The sequence below is a fragment of the Canis lupus genome, chromosome 26 (genome assembly GCF_003254725.2).
Source record: "Canis lupus dingo isolate Sandy chromosome 26, ASM325472v2, whole genome shotgun sequence".
In the NCBI taxonomy this organism is placed as follows: domain Eukaryota; kingdom Metazoa; phylum Chordata; class Mammalia; order Carnivora; family Canidae; genus Canis; species Canis lupus.
Window position 1 is genome coordinate 13,944,526 of NC_064268.1, and position 16,131 is coordinate 13,960,656.

Genomic DNA, 16,131 nt, shown 5'->3' on the forward strand with positions numbered 1-16,131 from the left:
CTTTGCCTCTTGAATTAGCTTAGAATTTTATTTAGGGTCTAATTTTTTTCCTCTTTTTTTTTTTTTTTTAATTTATTCATTTGAAAGAGAGAAAGAGAGAGAGCAAGCACAAGCAGTGGGGAGGGGCAGAGGAAAAGGGAGAAGCAGACTCCCTGCTGAGCAGGGAGCCTGATGCTGGGCTCAATCCCAGGATCCTGGGATCATGACCTGAGCTGAAGGCAGACACTCAACCATCTGAGCCAACAGGTGCCCCTCTTCTCTCTCTCTCTCTTTTTTTTTTAAAGATTTGTTTATTTATTTTATGATAGAGAAAGAGAGGCAGAGACACAGGAGGAGGGAGAAGCAGGCTCCACGCGGGGAGCCCGATGCGGGACTCGATCCCGGGACTCCAGGATCGTGCCCTGGGCCAAAGGCAGGCGCTAAACCACTGAGCCACACAGGGATCCCCTCTTCTCTCTTTTTAATTGAAGTATAGCTGACATACAATGTTATATTAGTTTCAGGTGTATAACAGTGATTTGACTATTCTATACATTGTGCTATGCTCACCACAAGTGTAGTTACCATCTGTCACCATACAATGTTATTACAATATTACTGACTATATTCTCTGTGCTGTACTTTTCATTCCCATAATTTATTTATAACTGGAAGTTTGTATCTTGTAATTCTCTTCACCTATCCAAAGAAGATCTACAGATGGTGTGTTAATAGGACCCAATTTTGCTAATGGCTTTCTTGATTATTTATGTGGAATTTCCATCCTGGTTTACCAATCCACACCCAAGGAAGAGTGTGAACTTGGAGTTGACCTTTGTGTTTGTTTCACCTCACAGATAAGTATGGTTTTGGTTTCTTTGACCAGATGCTGTTTGGGCCATATTTGTGCCAAGACTCAACTAGGTTTTGTGAGGGTTAAAAATTAGCTTGTTGGGACACCTGTGGCTCAGTGGTTGCGTGTCTGCCTTTAGCTCAGGTCGTGATCCTGGGGTTCTGAGATCAAGTCTTGTATTGGGCTACGTACGGGAGCCTGCTTCTCCCTCTGCCTGTGTCTCTGCCTCTCTCTGTGTCTCTCATGAATAAATAAATAAAATTCTTTTTAAAAAATTAGCTTGTTTTTCACTTAATAAAGATCAGGGGGCAGTGGGGGGAGGGCTATGGGAAATGTTTGTCAGTAACACTATAGAATACGCTACATGCTTTTGATGTGTTTATGTCCAGACAGGCACACAGAAAATGACCTGTGTGAGTGGGATGTCAGATTATTGAAGACATTTCACTGTTTTCAAATACACGTAGCAGCTTAGACTAACAAATACTAAAAGTTAGAGAACTTTGCTTTTTATTCAGCATATAGATGGAATATGATTTATTCATCTACTCAGCACTCCAGTTTCAGTGAGGCATCACGTTAGAGTAGGTTAATAATTATAAATTATTGAGCTGCAGATGAGTCCTAATGGATAGAAAGTTACTCTTTTAAGCATTCTCTCTGTGTGTTAATTTGCAGAGTAAAGGAAAACTCAGCTCAGTCCAAGTTTGAGCGATCATATTCCAAATGAAGGAATTTGAGATGAGTAATAAGGTTTACAGTGTATCACGATGAGGCCAGAAATCCAACAGAGTGCCCCTTCACCACATGGCCACATTGCTAGAACCTGTGAATAGGTTAGGTTACAGGACAAAAGGGAATGAAGGTTGTAGATGGAAGTAAGGTTGCCAATCCCCTGACCTTAAAATAGGGAGATTTTTCTGGCTTATCTGGGTAAGCCTCTTGTAATCGCAAAGGTTCTTTTCTTTAAAAAAAAAAAAAAATTTATTTATTTATTCATGAGAGACACAGAAAGGCAGAGACATAGGCAGAGGGAGAAGCAGGCTCCCCACAGGGAGACTGACGTAGGACTCAATCCCTGGACCCCAGGATCATGCCCTGGGCCAAAGGCAGATGCTCAACCTCTGAGCCACCCAGGCATCCTGCAGAGGTTCTTAAAAGTAGAAGAGAGAGGCAGGAGAGGAGGCCAGGGTGGTACCCTGTGAGAAGGTCCTGACTCTCTGTTGACGGCTTGGAGATGGAGGGAAGGGATCTAAGAGCCAGGGAATAATGTGGGCAGCTTCTAGAAGCTGGAAAAAGCAAAGAAACAAATTCTTCCCTATGCTGCAGCAGGGAACATTGCTGACACCTAGGTGTTAGCCGATGAGACCCACAGTAGGTTTCCAATCTACAGGATTGTAAGATGATAACTGGTTGTTTCAAAACAAAAACTATTAGAATAAACGAGGCCAGGAACCGTCTGAACTGGGGCGTGCAGAAAGCACTACTGGGACCTGGGCCCCAGCCTCTGCTCCTCTCCTGCTCCAGAAAGGTCCATTGATATGGGACTCCCTGACTGGACGTGGACCAAATTCAATACCCAGATCCTTTGGATCTTTCTAGGCTAGGACCTCTGGTCAGGCTCCATCTGCTCTCCTAGGTGGCCTCATTATACTGCAGTGTTTCCTTGGGGTATGAACTCTTGTCTCATGTTCACAAAAATGACATGAAAATAATTGCTCCCCAGTCCACCTTCCTCACTTGTCCCTGCTCTTTCTGCACCTCTGAACTCTTATACCACCTGTTAGTGTACCTCCTCATAGCTTCTGTCAGGCTTTATCGGAGCAGTGGCTATGTGCTGAGGACTGTGGGTAAAGCCCTGGTGCTAGCCTTCAGCCTGGCCCTCAAGACCTATGGGAGTCAAGTTCCTGCCCTCCATCCCACACCTCCAGAATGTGTCCTTTGCTCCAGTAAGACTCAATCTATGATATGACACGTTTGTTACTGATTAGTGGTAGCATTCCCTCTTTCCCTCCTGTCTCTCCATGTCCTTGCAGGAAAGGTCCATCCAGAGTCTCACTTCTCAGAAGGAGCCTTACTGATAGCCTGGCTCTCAGTGAGCACCCTTCTTTTCTGACTTGTGTGGTACCTGGTCTAAATCTCACCTTTTGGTAGTTACTGCCCAGCGCTATCCTTAACTAGATTAGCATTAGCTGGGAGGCAGGAAGTAAGCATTTACAGCTGAGTAATATGTCATGATGGAGACTCATTTTTGGCTTGGGAGGCAGTATAGGTGCAACGAGGGGTTCTCAAATGCCAAGGGGGTATAGAAACATATGGATCTCTGGACCCTACCCCCAAGGTTTCTGAGTCAGGAGGTCTGGGGTGGGGCCTGAGAATCTGCATGTCAAGAGTTACTGTGATGCTTCTTGTCCTGGGGCGACACGCTGTGCCCCGTGGGATAGAGGTTTAAAGACCATGGGCCTGGAGGCCTACCACCCATGTTTGAATCTTGGCTCCAAAACCTTATAATTCTGTAAATGCTTTGACCTTTTCACACCCCCATTTCTTCATGTGTACAGCAAGTGAAATCGTGTGACCCACCCCATATGTGATTGTGGGGAGCAGGTGAGAGACTGCATCATGGTAGTCTTTTACACCTAAGAGAACACTATAAACATTAGTCATCATTAATAACCATTTTTCTTGGAAACCAGAAAGGTATTGTGATACAGTGGCAGACACTGACGTTGGGATGGGACTGGCTGGGCTCTGCCTGCTGTGTCCTTGGCTACTATTGTCACCTACGTAATTGGGGCAAGCTATTCAAAATGATTTAGGCCTCTGCGTCTCCATGTATAAAATATAGGTAGTAGTATTTGTCTTCCACTTGGTGGTTGTGAGAATCACATGGAATATTCTGAAAGGATTTATGTGAAAGGAATATCAGGATTATTATGAACAGCTACAATTTATAGTATTATTTATGTGCGAAGCACTTCTAAGCTCGTGTTTGTGTGGGTGTACAGTCATGAACCACAGCTGTAGGGTGGACCGTCTGCCTGACACCAAAGGCCCTGACTATTCAGTGAATTTGTTCACTCTCGCCCATCAGCTGTCCTATGTGTCCACACTCTGCCCTCTTCTAAGCCTTTGTCCTGTCTAACCTGGGGCCAAGCTAGAAGTCACTGGGCTAGTCAAATGGGAACGGAGAGCCAGGCCAGTGTGACAGCCTGCACGTCGAGTCCGATGTTAAGTCTGTAGGCTTACTGACACTGTCCCATGGGGATCATCTTGCTTGCAGTCTTTCTATTAAAGAAATGATGTCCAGGTTGCCTGTGATTTTCAAGAATTCATTTCATCAGCAGCAGCCTTCATTTTCTTCCATGTATGAAAGAGGTGGAAAAGCTTTCTTATGAGGGCTGTGAGCAGTTACCTGTGGTTACTGCTGAAGTGCTTTGAAGCTGGCTGCGCATTCTGTTTACCATGAGGCATGTTGGGAGCCTAACAGGAGGATGTGAGGATTGTCAGCTTTTGGTTATACGTTTGCATAACATCTTCATTGTGCTGAATGCTCTGATGAGGAACAGTTCCTGTTTTACGTACCCCTCAACCAGTTCTTTGTGGTCACATCTCTGTTCCTTATTCTAGCACTAGGACAGAGATTGTCTAGAGAGAGCCCTGAAGCAAAGCAGAGAGCCATATTCTGCTCACCCCCACAGAGCAGACCTGCCTTGCCTTTATTATTTCCAGCATTTATGGACGTAGGGTTGAGAGAGAGGGAGAGAGATTTGGATTATGTCTGCCTGCATTTTCACCCAAGCGTACTCTTGCTCTCTGGGTTCTTTTCAGGTTTAGGTCACAATAGGTGTTGGTTTGGCCTCACTCTGGTCCTTTGTAGACATCTGCCCACACCACAAAGCCCCCACGTTGGCACAGCCTGCAGTGATTGGCAGTGCCTTCCCAGGCAGAGTCCAGTCCTGGAACAGCGGGGGTTGCAGGTGCATTGGCACGTGGTGGTGGGGAGCGCACACGGGCCTTGCCTACCCAGCGCCTGGCGACACTCAGCAACACCGTCCCATCCCTGAAATATCTTGGCCTTGTGGGCTTGTCACTCCAATTAAAACTTAAACATGAAAGCAGCCCAGGCTGCTGCTCCCTTTGTGCTGCATTTGACTGTGGCTTGTGCCAGGAGCATGTCATGGAAACTGTTGAGGGGGTGCTACACTTCAGGGATTTGCACTTGTGTCGGGGGTCCATTTCTTCAAGCTTCGCATCTTGCTGGTTGCTGCTGCTAAGTGCACCTGGGAGGCAAGTTTCTGTTTGCCAACAGAAAGTCACCTTTGGGATGGCGGCGAGAGTCATTGTGCACATGTTCACAGATACGCCGTGTTACCAAGCCTCACACTCTGACTTCTCTCTGGCAAGGACTTACAAAATAGTCTCTCTGGCTGATTGTCAAAAATTACATCATATCGGAGTAAACTGCTTTTAAATCAGACATCCATTATTCATGTATATTAACTGCTTTTTTATTTTTTTATTGGCTGTTTTGTGTATGATTTACTCTTTTCTCACTAGATCCCCCCTCCCACCCCAGTTGTCTTTCTCATCGTTTTTTTTAAATCTTAGCTCATCTGTGAATTTATAGAGGCTGTTCACTTAGCTTTGTATGTGAACATGAATATGCAGACCCTGCATTTTTTTATAATGAAATTTTTAACCACATTTTTGCGGGTCATACTTAGGTTGGGTCAGAATAGCAAAGTGGGTCATGTACATGACTAAATTCTATTCCAAAGACCGAGAAGTCTTTTTCTTTTGTATCTTTTTTTTTTTTTAATGAGCATTACTAATCTTGTACTTTAGGATCTGTACTGAATGAAACTGTACCTCCCACTTCTGAAACGGCTAAATATGCTGCTGTGAGTGCAAAAGCAAATCGACTTAATGTGTTCATTTGTATGCGTGGAGCAAATCTCTACTGTAGGCCAGTGTGCTGTTGGCCTGTAATCGATAGATACAGGCAGAGATGTGTAGCACTTATTCATTCTTTCGTCAAATACATATTGAGTCCCTCCTATGTGCCACACAGGCACTGCCACTGCACTGCAGGCTGTAGTGCTGGAGGGTCCCCTGGGCATCTGGAATCTTTGTGGTCCTGGTGAATTGCCCTGATCCGTGGCATTTGTCTGTTTGGAATAAGAAGGATGAGACAGTCTGTTCTGCGTATTTAACCCCCAATCAGCATTGTTGTTGTGGATAGTATTTGCATATTCTTAAGCACATTTACCTGAATTTTTACTCACTGTTCCAGTGTCCCAGGCCTTTTTTCTGGAATGATTTTCCACCTTCTAAAAGTATATTCTTTAGATGTTCCTTTAGTGAGAGTCTCTTAGGCATAAGAGTTCTCTGTTTTTATCCCCAAAACCGCTTTATTTCACCTCAGTCTAAGGTAGTTTTGCTTGTTCTTTATAATGGTAGGCTGACAGTTCTTTTCTCTCAGCCCTTTGAAGAGATTACTGGTTTTGACTCCATTGGTGTCACTGAGAACTTGGCTGTCAGTCTAAGGGCCATTGCTCTCAGGACTCTTTCTCTTCTTTTGTCTGCTTTGAAGATCTGTTCCTTACTTTTCTTTGGTTTCTCTCTGATGTGTCTGTAGGTGTGCATGGACTTTTTTATTTTTCCCATTTGGGATTTCTTGTGCTTGTTCCCTTTCAGTTGTAGAACATTCTGAGCCTTTGTCAAAATCTTCCTCTCCCTCATCCTATCTGTTGTTCCTGTCTGGAACCTCAGGGTAGATGTATATTGGACCAGCCTGTTGTCCTCTGTGCTATGCACTGCTTGCTCACACTTAACATCACTGCCTCTCTGTGTTGCGTTCTGAAAGATGTCTTCAAATCTGTCTTTGGTTTACGGAATTCTCTTGAACTCTAATTACTTGTTGAACTCATCCATTGCCTTTATAATTTCTAGAAATTCTATTTATTTTGTTTATCTCAAGGCTGTTCTGCTGGTTTTGAACCCTCACCCTCTTTTATTTCTATAAACGTTTTCAGCAAACATTTTTGTTTTACCTAATAAGTATATGATATTCTTGGAAGTCTATTCTGTTTGTTTTCTACCTCTAATTTATGCTGAGTTTTCTCTTTCTGTATTTATGATTTTTTTTTCAAAGACTTTATTTATTCATGACAGATACACACAGAGAGAGAGAGAGAGAGAGAGGCAGAGACACAGGCAGAGGGAGAAGCAGGCCCCATGTAGGGAGCCTGACATGGGACTCGATCCTGAGTCTCCAGGATCATACCCCGGGCTGAAGGCAGCGCTAAACTGCTGGGCCACTGGGGCTGCCCTGGGATTTTTTTATTGTGAACTCATATTTGGCTGATCTTGATTTGTAGGTTTCCTAAGGCGTCTGGGTTGAGAGGGTCTTCCTCCTGAGAAGACTCTGCCAGGTACCAGGAGACCTGTTACCAACCTGAAAATAATTACTAGGCATAGGGAGTTGGGGCCTTGCGGGTAGTATAAATTCAAACCCAGGGTCCACATTTTTCATCCTGAGCTGAACCTGAGTCAGACAAGTTTTCAGGTAGGCTCTCTTTGCCAGTAGATTGGCTTTCTCCCTATTTTGCTTTTTGAGTGTGCTATCCATACAATGGCCCCAGTGGTAGATAGACATCTTGGTTCTGGTGTTCCATTTGGTGCTGGGTAGAAACTTTGCCTCCTCTTTCCCTAGTTCTAGGCTCCTGACATTGGCAGATGTCCTCAGAGCAGCCCCTGACATGAGTGCCACTTCCTTTTCTGGTTTTAGCGCCCTCTTCATTTTTGGCTCCTGAGAATTTCTCTGATTTCTTAGGAGTTAAACAGAATGTTTGAAGAATGTTTAATAGACTGAAACTTACCCAGCACTTTCAGTGTTTGTAAACAGGAGGGTTTTCCACATATTCTAGTCTGCTGTGTTGTCAGGGTAAAACCTTAGCCTGGATACAGTTTGGGTGTTCTAGAATCTGGATATTCTGGAGAGAGATCTGTGGAACCTCCTTCTATTTTGAGTGAGATGAATTGATACTTTGAATATGCAGTAGTAAGATTAGGCATCCAGAAATGGGAAAGAACGTGTCAAGCAAAAAAAAGTGTATCTGGGTATTTATTATGAACCAGACTGTGGTAAGCTCTGGGTTTGCCAGATACCATGTACCAATCAGTTAATCTCCTAGCACATGCTGGGTCTTTGATCACTGCTGCAGGAATGAATGATAGGATTTCTGCTCCAAGGAACTTAGAGTCTAAGTCTGAGCAGTGTTTTATAGCATGTGGTGCTTGGTAACAGAGCCTCCTCAGCTGGCCTGCCCAAATCAGCCTCCAGTATTTGAGAACCAACCCTTCTGGGGAAAGCAGCTGATATGCAGTTCAAGATGGGTCCTTGGGAACACCAGCTGAAGTGTGTAGATAATCAGTAGCTTTAGTACTACAAGAGGGGAACTTGTCAAGTTGAACTCTGCCAAGGGTATAGAGAGGGCACAAGATAAGCTTAATCGGGACAGAAGAGGAAGAACATGAGGATTCTTTGCTTTACTCTCTAGAATTTGGCTTCTTACCATGACTAGTCCCCTTTATAAGAACAAAGTGTGTGGTGTAGTAATAGGGGTGGTTTCTTAGGGAATCCGGAAAGAGGTAGACTTTGTCATCTCCAAGGACTTCAGATATCCTCCCCCAAACCATGCATTTTATCTTTGACTCTCTCAGCCTGGTGTCTCCCAACCTATAGCTCCCTTTGTTGCTTTCTTTTTTAAATGGTGGCAGACAAGTGATCTTTAAATCACCATGCTCTTTTAAATGCCACTATCATCTTGTAAGGAAGCGTTCTGACCATTCCTCACTCCTCTGGAAAGGCAGTGCCTCACCTAAGGAGGTGAGCCAGCTGCTTAGGTTGTTGTGATGCCTTTGGCAGATAGAGGAGTATGAGGAGAATTTACTGTTTGGGTAAGTTTAAAATCAAAACAGAAATTGATTTCCTTTCTTATTTATCAGTATATGACCAAAAGTCTGGGACTGTAAGCTCTATAATCTCTTCATAGTGATTTCTTAATGCAACTGGGTTCTGTCTCATTATGAAGGTAGTAGCAGTCCCACACTTAGGAAACATTTGCAGTGCAATCCTCAGTTCTTACTGGGTAGGTGAAGGACCTCACCTACCCACTGCAGGGTCAATAGCTTTTTGTCAGCTCTTTCCTTCATGCTTTGGTTGGAAAGCCAGTCCTGGGCACATTAAATATTCCAAGTCATACCTGGAAGGTACGGTCACACCTGTACCAGGGTATCTCATATGTCAACCCTGTGGCTGCTACTTCCTTCCTGATTCTACCCTGCCATTACAACACCAGATGCAAGGACATGGCTGGCTGTAAGGTGGATCTCCTCAGAGAGGCAAGTCCCATGTATGGAGGAGCAGGACAGCTGGTGGCTGTGCACCAGCTGGTGAAGAGGTAGATTGTTTCAGCTGGCAGCAGGCTGAGGCTTCTGCATGTCATCCGCCATCCCTATTCATTCCAGTACCTACTGCAAAGATGATTAATAAATATTTGTTGACTTAGCTGTTGAATGAATTACATTATTGGTCTAAAAAATTGGAAACAATCCAAGTAGCCACCAGTATCTTATATATCCATAGAGAAATTCTATGCAGCCATTAAAAAGAACAAGATTTATCTATGATACTAATGAAGAAAGGACTCTCACTCATGTTGTTTAGGAAAAACAAGTTGTAAAACAGTAATCTCATTCAGAAAAAGAAAAAGTTTTATACACACAGAAACAGACAAGGCAGACATATGTCAGAAAAAAAGTCTAGCAGGATATACACTGAACTGCTAAAGTGTAGTTTTTTTCTGAGAGACATCTATGGAAGGTTACCACTTCTTGTTATGTAATTCTGTTAGAATTTGTTACAAGATCAGGACACCTGGGTGGCTCAGCAGTTGAGCATCTGCCTTTGGCACAGGGCGTGATCCTGGGATTCAGGATCGAGTCCCACGCTTCTCCCTCTGCCTGTGTCTCTGCCACTCTGTGTGTGTCTCTCATGAATAAATAAATAAAATATTTTTAAAAATTTGTTACAAGATCTATTACATTTGAAATCAGAAAAAAATAGATTGTTTAAGAAAGATTTTAGAGAAATCTGAATAGCTAACAAAATTGAAACTTTGGATTCTAAGATTTATGAAAATACTAAGTATTTTCTAAGAAGAAAAAAAGGAAAGAACCTTCTGCTGAAGTTCTTTTTAAACAATGCTCATTTCCATCAGATGCCCTCTAGTTATCTACATGGAACCCAAAGAGCAAGGAAAATTACCCAGTGTCCTCTGACTACACACCACATCTCCTTAGTTACCTCTGCAAAATTTATACTAGTCTTAACCTCGTCACTTGAAATCATACTTAAAATAAAGATCTTCTCTATAATCACTTATTTAGGCTCTTTTGTAACATACACTTGGTACTTGAAAAATCCCCAGCAATATCTATTGATTTGGTGGTCACATTAGTGTAGAACATTTTCTCTGAGATTTTAGCTCTGAGTAGTATTTTCCTTCTTTCCAGCATATCCATACACCTCTGAGAGGGAGTCAAGTGGCCATGGGTTGAGACTCACCCAACTAGGGCAATAAAGAGAAAAATTAGTCTAATGCATGGTCTTAACAAGAGGGGGAGTGTGAGCATGAATAATTAATCTCACTAGTCTGTGGCAATCAGATAAAATGAAGTCCCATTTGCTCAACCTTATTAAAAGAGAGAGAGGGAGGGAGGGAGGGAGGGAGAAATGGTAAAGGTCGTTAAGGGACTTTTAACATGGAAAGAACCGCCTCTGAGATGGGTAATGTGTTTTCTAATCTCTGTGGTCTTTAACTAACCCTAATGGTAAAGGTACTCTTCGGATATTCTGATTCGTTGAATTATTAAACATTTTAGAAAATACTTGACTCTTGACTACGAACTTTGATGCCTTTATGAGGAATTTGCACTCTTTCTGGAGAGGGATCAGATTTCCCTGTGCCACTCAGAGATGACCCATCCACTTGTCAAAAAAAGAATAAGTAAAGATGGACTCAGTATCAGACTTTAATTCTGAAGTTTACCCTCGACATTTGCAAGATAGAGGCCTACCTTCCTACTATGGAGGTTGAAAACAAAATGAAATTGAGTCCAGGAACACCACTGAAAACTCTTATTATGATACAGAAGCATGGAAAATTATCCTTATGAGAGACTGTGAGGTTGCTGTTAATTTTTTTTCCTCCCTCCAGGAGCTGATTATATGCAGCTTCTAGGTTATTCACTGTAGATAGAAGATTTGATTATTTCTGTGTTCTTACTTGGAAGAATAACTTTTTTTCCAGATATTTTAGAATTGGAGTTTTTTCAAACTTACTTCCTTTTTTCCCCTAAAGATTATTTATTTGTTCATGAGAGACACAGAGAAAGAGGCAGAGACATAGGGAGAGGGAGAAGCAGGCTCCCTGTGGGAAGACTTTTGCAGGACTTGATCCCAGGACCCTGGGATCACGACCTGAGCCAAAGGCAGACGCTCAACCACTGAGCCATCCGGGAGCCCCAAACTTATTTTCAACTGCATGAAAATAAAAATAAAATTCAGCGGGTTCTCTATAATCTTAATGGACTAGGAAGGCATTTAAAAATTTTTAATTGCCTCTTTTTCTTTCAGGTGCTGCTGGCAATAGTTAATTAATATGATAATCTGTTTTAACTGTGAAGCATTTCCAAAGATTCACTTGTTAGAAATGTGATCATGGTTTTCAAGGTGGAGACCATCAACCTCTCCATACTGAAATAAGAATCTGTATCCTGATAGTTGATAAATGTATATTTACAACAGTGACTAATCTATAGCAAGCGTTTATTTTTTTTTTTAAAGATTTTGTTTATTTATTCATGAGAGACAGAAAGAGGCAGAGGCATAGGCAGAGGAAGAAGCAGGCTTCCTGCGGGGAGCCTGATGCGGTACTCGATCCCATCGGGATCATGCCCTGAGCCGAAGGCAGATGCTCAACCACGGAGCCACTTAGGTGTGCCATAGCAAGCATTTAATGTTAATTTATTGAATTACTAAGATTTTTTTAAATAAAAGGCTTAACTAATCTTTAGAAAGATTTCTTATGAATCATGTTTTTTTCTTTTTGCTGGAGAGAAAGCGCAGAAATGTCCAAACATCATGCATACATTGTCTAGAGATCAAGGCTACTTTGTTTGCTTCCACATCTTATAGTACCGAACCTCCTAAAATTAGCAAGTGGAGAGTGGCTGAAGAGAGAAATGTTTGGAAATGTTCACTATACCTCAATTAAAAAGATTTTTTTCGGGCAGCCCAGGTGGCATGGCGTAGTGCCGCCTTCAGCCCAGGGTGTGATCCTGGAGACCAGGGATCGAATCCCATGTCGGGCTCCCTGCATGGGGCCTGCTTCTCCCTCTGCCTGTGTCTCTTCCTCTCTTTCTTTCTCTCTGTGTCTCTCATGAATAAATAAATGAAATCTTTAAAAAATCTTTGTGTCCTAGGATTGTGCACCTTGGTATGAGGAAATCTTTGGATGTTCTTTTATTTTCTTTTGCGTTTCATTTTGTCATTCTAAGAGCTGCATCCCTATCTGGTCATGACCTGGAAAATGTCAGGAAATGAAGCGGTGGAACATGTTCCTTAAGGGGAGCTGAGTACCAGTGCTGAAATAAATGTTGGATGCAGGCCTGCTGTGTGCAACCCCATGCTCATGTATCTTCCTTCCTCTCCAGATCCTGGTGTACAGCCTGGAAGCAGAACGCTGCCTCTCAAAGCTTGGTAATGCACTTGGTGATTTCACGTGCGTCAACCTCAGGAACAGCCCTCCCAGCCTCATGGTCAGTGGCAACATGGACAGGAGGTAGGTGTGAGTGAAAGCCACATTTTGTAGCCATGGCCGCTTCTGCTGGGGCTTTGCCCCTCTACCGCGCTCACTCATTCCCTCTGCTGCTCACAGTGCTACGTTCTCACTCCACAGCCTTGCCTGCCTTCGTTCAGCCCTGATCCTTAAATACTGTCTCTGTCAACTTGGAGAACAAAGTCTTGCATTAGGTAATAGTTGGACAGAGCTATGTCTCTGCCTCATATCTGAAACACCACAGGAAGGTGGTCTTTTAAGCCATTTGGTGGACACAGTTGGTAGAAGGTCCAGTGAGACCACTTGGAATATCTTTTGTCCCCCTGCTGCAAAATTTGTTTGGCATTTAAAAGCTCACTTTCTAATATTAAAAACAATAACCTAAGGGCTGAATCATGTTCAACAGAATAGGGTTGCCTGCCAAATGATGTCAAGAGTGTATTTCAGAACACTATGGTGTCCCTCTGGTGATGGGGGGAAAAGGGACTTGGTGGGAACAGGTTCCAGTTTCTATTTAGCTGATTAGCAGTCTTCTCTTTAACGCTTTGGCTTAGGGAGTCGGATTTTCCTGGTACAGGGTCTGGTGCCAGCCACGGACGCTCCAGGAACCATCAGCACGAAAGGATTAAAGTGTTTGAAAAGACCCTTCGAGTCCAAATTTTAGGTCTTTTCCCCCTCCCCATCCCCTCTCGCCCTTGTCTTTTCTTTTCCTTGTCTATTTTTTTTTTTTTTTTTGGCTGGTCATCTGCCATGTCTGATGCAGTGCCCCGAAGAGAGGTAGCATGGCTGGAGGCCAGGGTCCGCCCGCACCCCCACCCCCGGGCCCGGCCCCGGGCTGCAGGTGGCAGGCTGCTCGGTGGGGGGATCAGATCGCGAAGCGGGCCCTCCTGTGTGCCAAGCCTCAGACCTCTGCCGCCCAGTGCAGCAGCTTGCACAAATAATTATCGTGTCCAATAATATTTTCAACTCCTGACCTTCACCCCTCCGCTACCCCCTTCCCTTAGAGCAGAAAGATAATGTGAGTGTGCTCTACTGAAAGAAAATTTTTCTCCAGGCTTCCTAAAATGGCTGGTAATCTCTGAGCTCAAGAATTGAACTCCTCAGGGATGTCCAGTTTTTCTTTAAAAAAAAAAAAAACAACAAACCAAAAAACCAAAACTAGGCCTGATAAGTGGCCCCACATGTGGCACAGCAAATGAAACCAGTTCAGTTTGTAGTTTACCCACCCACCCCCCCGCACTCCCTTTTAGTTTCCAGCATGAGCTGTACAAAGGCTTGAGTTTATCTGATAGGCTCTCCCCTCAGGGACCGAGCTGGTACTACTCTCTTTCCAGGAGAGCAAATGCAGAGGGCTTTTGAGGGCATCCAAATGGAAGGGTTGAGGATTATAGGTTATGCTTCAGAGTTTGTTTACAGCATGAGCATTTAGGTGTTCAACTGCAGCGAGGTTCCCAGGAAACCACCATGTTGTTCCAGAGAAGAGGCCTCTGCTTTCTGCGTAAGTTAGCCCAGTCAGCTCTAGGGGGGACATTGGAAGCCAGAGTGTCCTGACCCTTGTCACCTGAACAGCATCCTGTCAATTAGGAGACCTACAGATTCCATAAAGCTGACTTTGTCCTCTGGAGCAGGACTGCTAGAAGAGGAGCTAAAGGCTCTGCGTAAAATGCCTCTCTGGTCATGTTCAAGTGCAGATTTGACTGTGTGAAGTCTCTTTCATTAGGAAACCAATGTTATGGTGGTGGTATGGGTTGTTGCTATTGTTTTTTTAAACCTGTGTGTCTGTGGATGTACAGAAAAGACCAGTGGCTTGGAGTTGAGAAGGGGGTACTCAAAGTGGCATTTCATAAGGGCAGTCCTAGTTCTGTGCTAGCTGTTTGACCACTGCAGGGATGCCAGGGGGGCTTACCATTATATAGGAGGTCGTTCCTCATGAATCAGAATAGTAGAGTAAGCAAAATGAATTTGAAACACAGGGGTTAAGAATTATATGTCTGGAAAAAGGAAAGAATAAAGAATCTAGACTTTCAAATATAATAGAGGGTAGAGGTGTGTGTGTGTGTGTTTTCCCCAAAGGCTTCATAGCGAGTAGTAAGATCTCATTAGAGATGCACACCCCGGCTCTTACAGCTTATGTTTTATTTCAAAAGTGGGAGTGGGAATAAGGGGTCAAATACTATAAAGAGAACTGTGTACTTGGTTGTCACTTCATAGCCAATGCAGTTTTAAAAACCTGGACCCTCCTTTTTTTTTTTTGATTAAACTTAATTTCTACAGTGCTCTTAGTACTCTGTCAATAACTTGAGAATGAAGTGGACTCTAAAGATACATAAAACTGTCCCAGGTTAAGACAAATATAATTTTTCATGAATGTAAGGAAATCAGCAAACATGGGTGGAATTTTTTAAGTTTTGGGGGAGGGGTCTGAGAAGTTAAAATTAAAAAGGAAAAGAACTAAAAAAATAAAAAATAAAAAGGAAAAGAATAGCTCACCTAACCTGTCACCCTTTCCAGAAAAAACAGGACAGTCTGATAAAGATGAAGAGAATGATGAGGGTGGAAATAGTCGCTGTCGGATTGTGTGTCTCCCTTGCTGGGAGAGAAGGCTGTAAAGTGGGGAGGAAAAGAGGTGTGGCTCTGCACAAGTCTTAACATAGTAGATCACGGACTTCTTCAGAATGCACACTTTGCCCTTTCCTGCTGAAACAACAAGAGTGAGGAATAACGTCAGAGGAGTGGTATCCAGAGTTAGGACTGGATGCTTATATCTGTTCTCCTCTGTTTATATCTGTTCTCCTCACTACACTGTCTAGTGCTCAGTGAGTGCTCAACATGACGTTTTGTATTTATTCTAAGATGCCCTTTTCTGTGTTTTCACATCTGTGCAATCAGGACATGTCCTCTATAAGGACATCTTCAAATCAATTGCCAGCATCTTTACTTTTTTTTTTCTTTTTTAAGATTCTATGTATTTATTTGAAAGAGCAAGAGAAGAGAGCATGAGTGCAGTGAGGAGCAGAGAGAGAAGCAGACTCCCTCCTGTTCAGAGAGCCTGATGCGGTGCTCGATCCTGGGACTCTGGGACTATGAACTGAGCTGAAGGCAGACGCTCAACCAATTGAGCCACCGAGGGACCCCCATTGGCAGCATTATTAAATGTTACCCAAAATAATGGTGCTTCTTACTGTCAATGGGGTTTTCAATTAAATGAAAGTATGCATTTGCTCAATGAACGCAAAATGAATGGCTTAGGAATGATAATTTTTACGAGAAGCCTGAATAGGTTACCGAGAGAAAGACTACAGGAAATAGGCCACTTCGTTGTTTTAGTGAGCTCTTTGGGGTTCAATGACCATTTAAATCTGTACATTTATGTCTTCTACCAAATTTGGG

General features: G+C 43.2%; 1 protein-coding gene and 1 long non-coding RNA gene across 2 annotated transcripts in view; one reads left to right on the top strand and one right to left on the bottom strand.

The window, feature by feature from the left end:
- The window catches only part of LOC118352316 (uncharacterized), a 56,646-nt gene extending 46,134 nt beyond the window's left edge, over window positions 1-10,512 (bottom strand). The window contains exon 1 of the long non-coding RNA XR_004809250.2: window positions 7,717-10,512. This is a non-coding gene — a long non-coding RNA (uncharacterized LOC118352316). The remainder of the gene's footprint in view (window positions 1-7,716) is intronic.
- The window catches only part of FBXW8 (F-box and WD repeat domain containing 8), a 120,812-nt gene that overhangs the window by 86,509 nt on the left and 18,172 nt on the right, over window positions 1-16,131 (top strand). Inside the window, exon 8 of the mRNA XM_025474100.3 lies at window positions 12,617-12,744. Coding sequence (XP_025329885.1) covers window positions 12,617-12,744 — 128 coding nt within the window. The remainder of the gene's footprint in view (window positions 1-12,616; window positions 12,745-16,131) is intronic.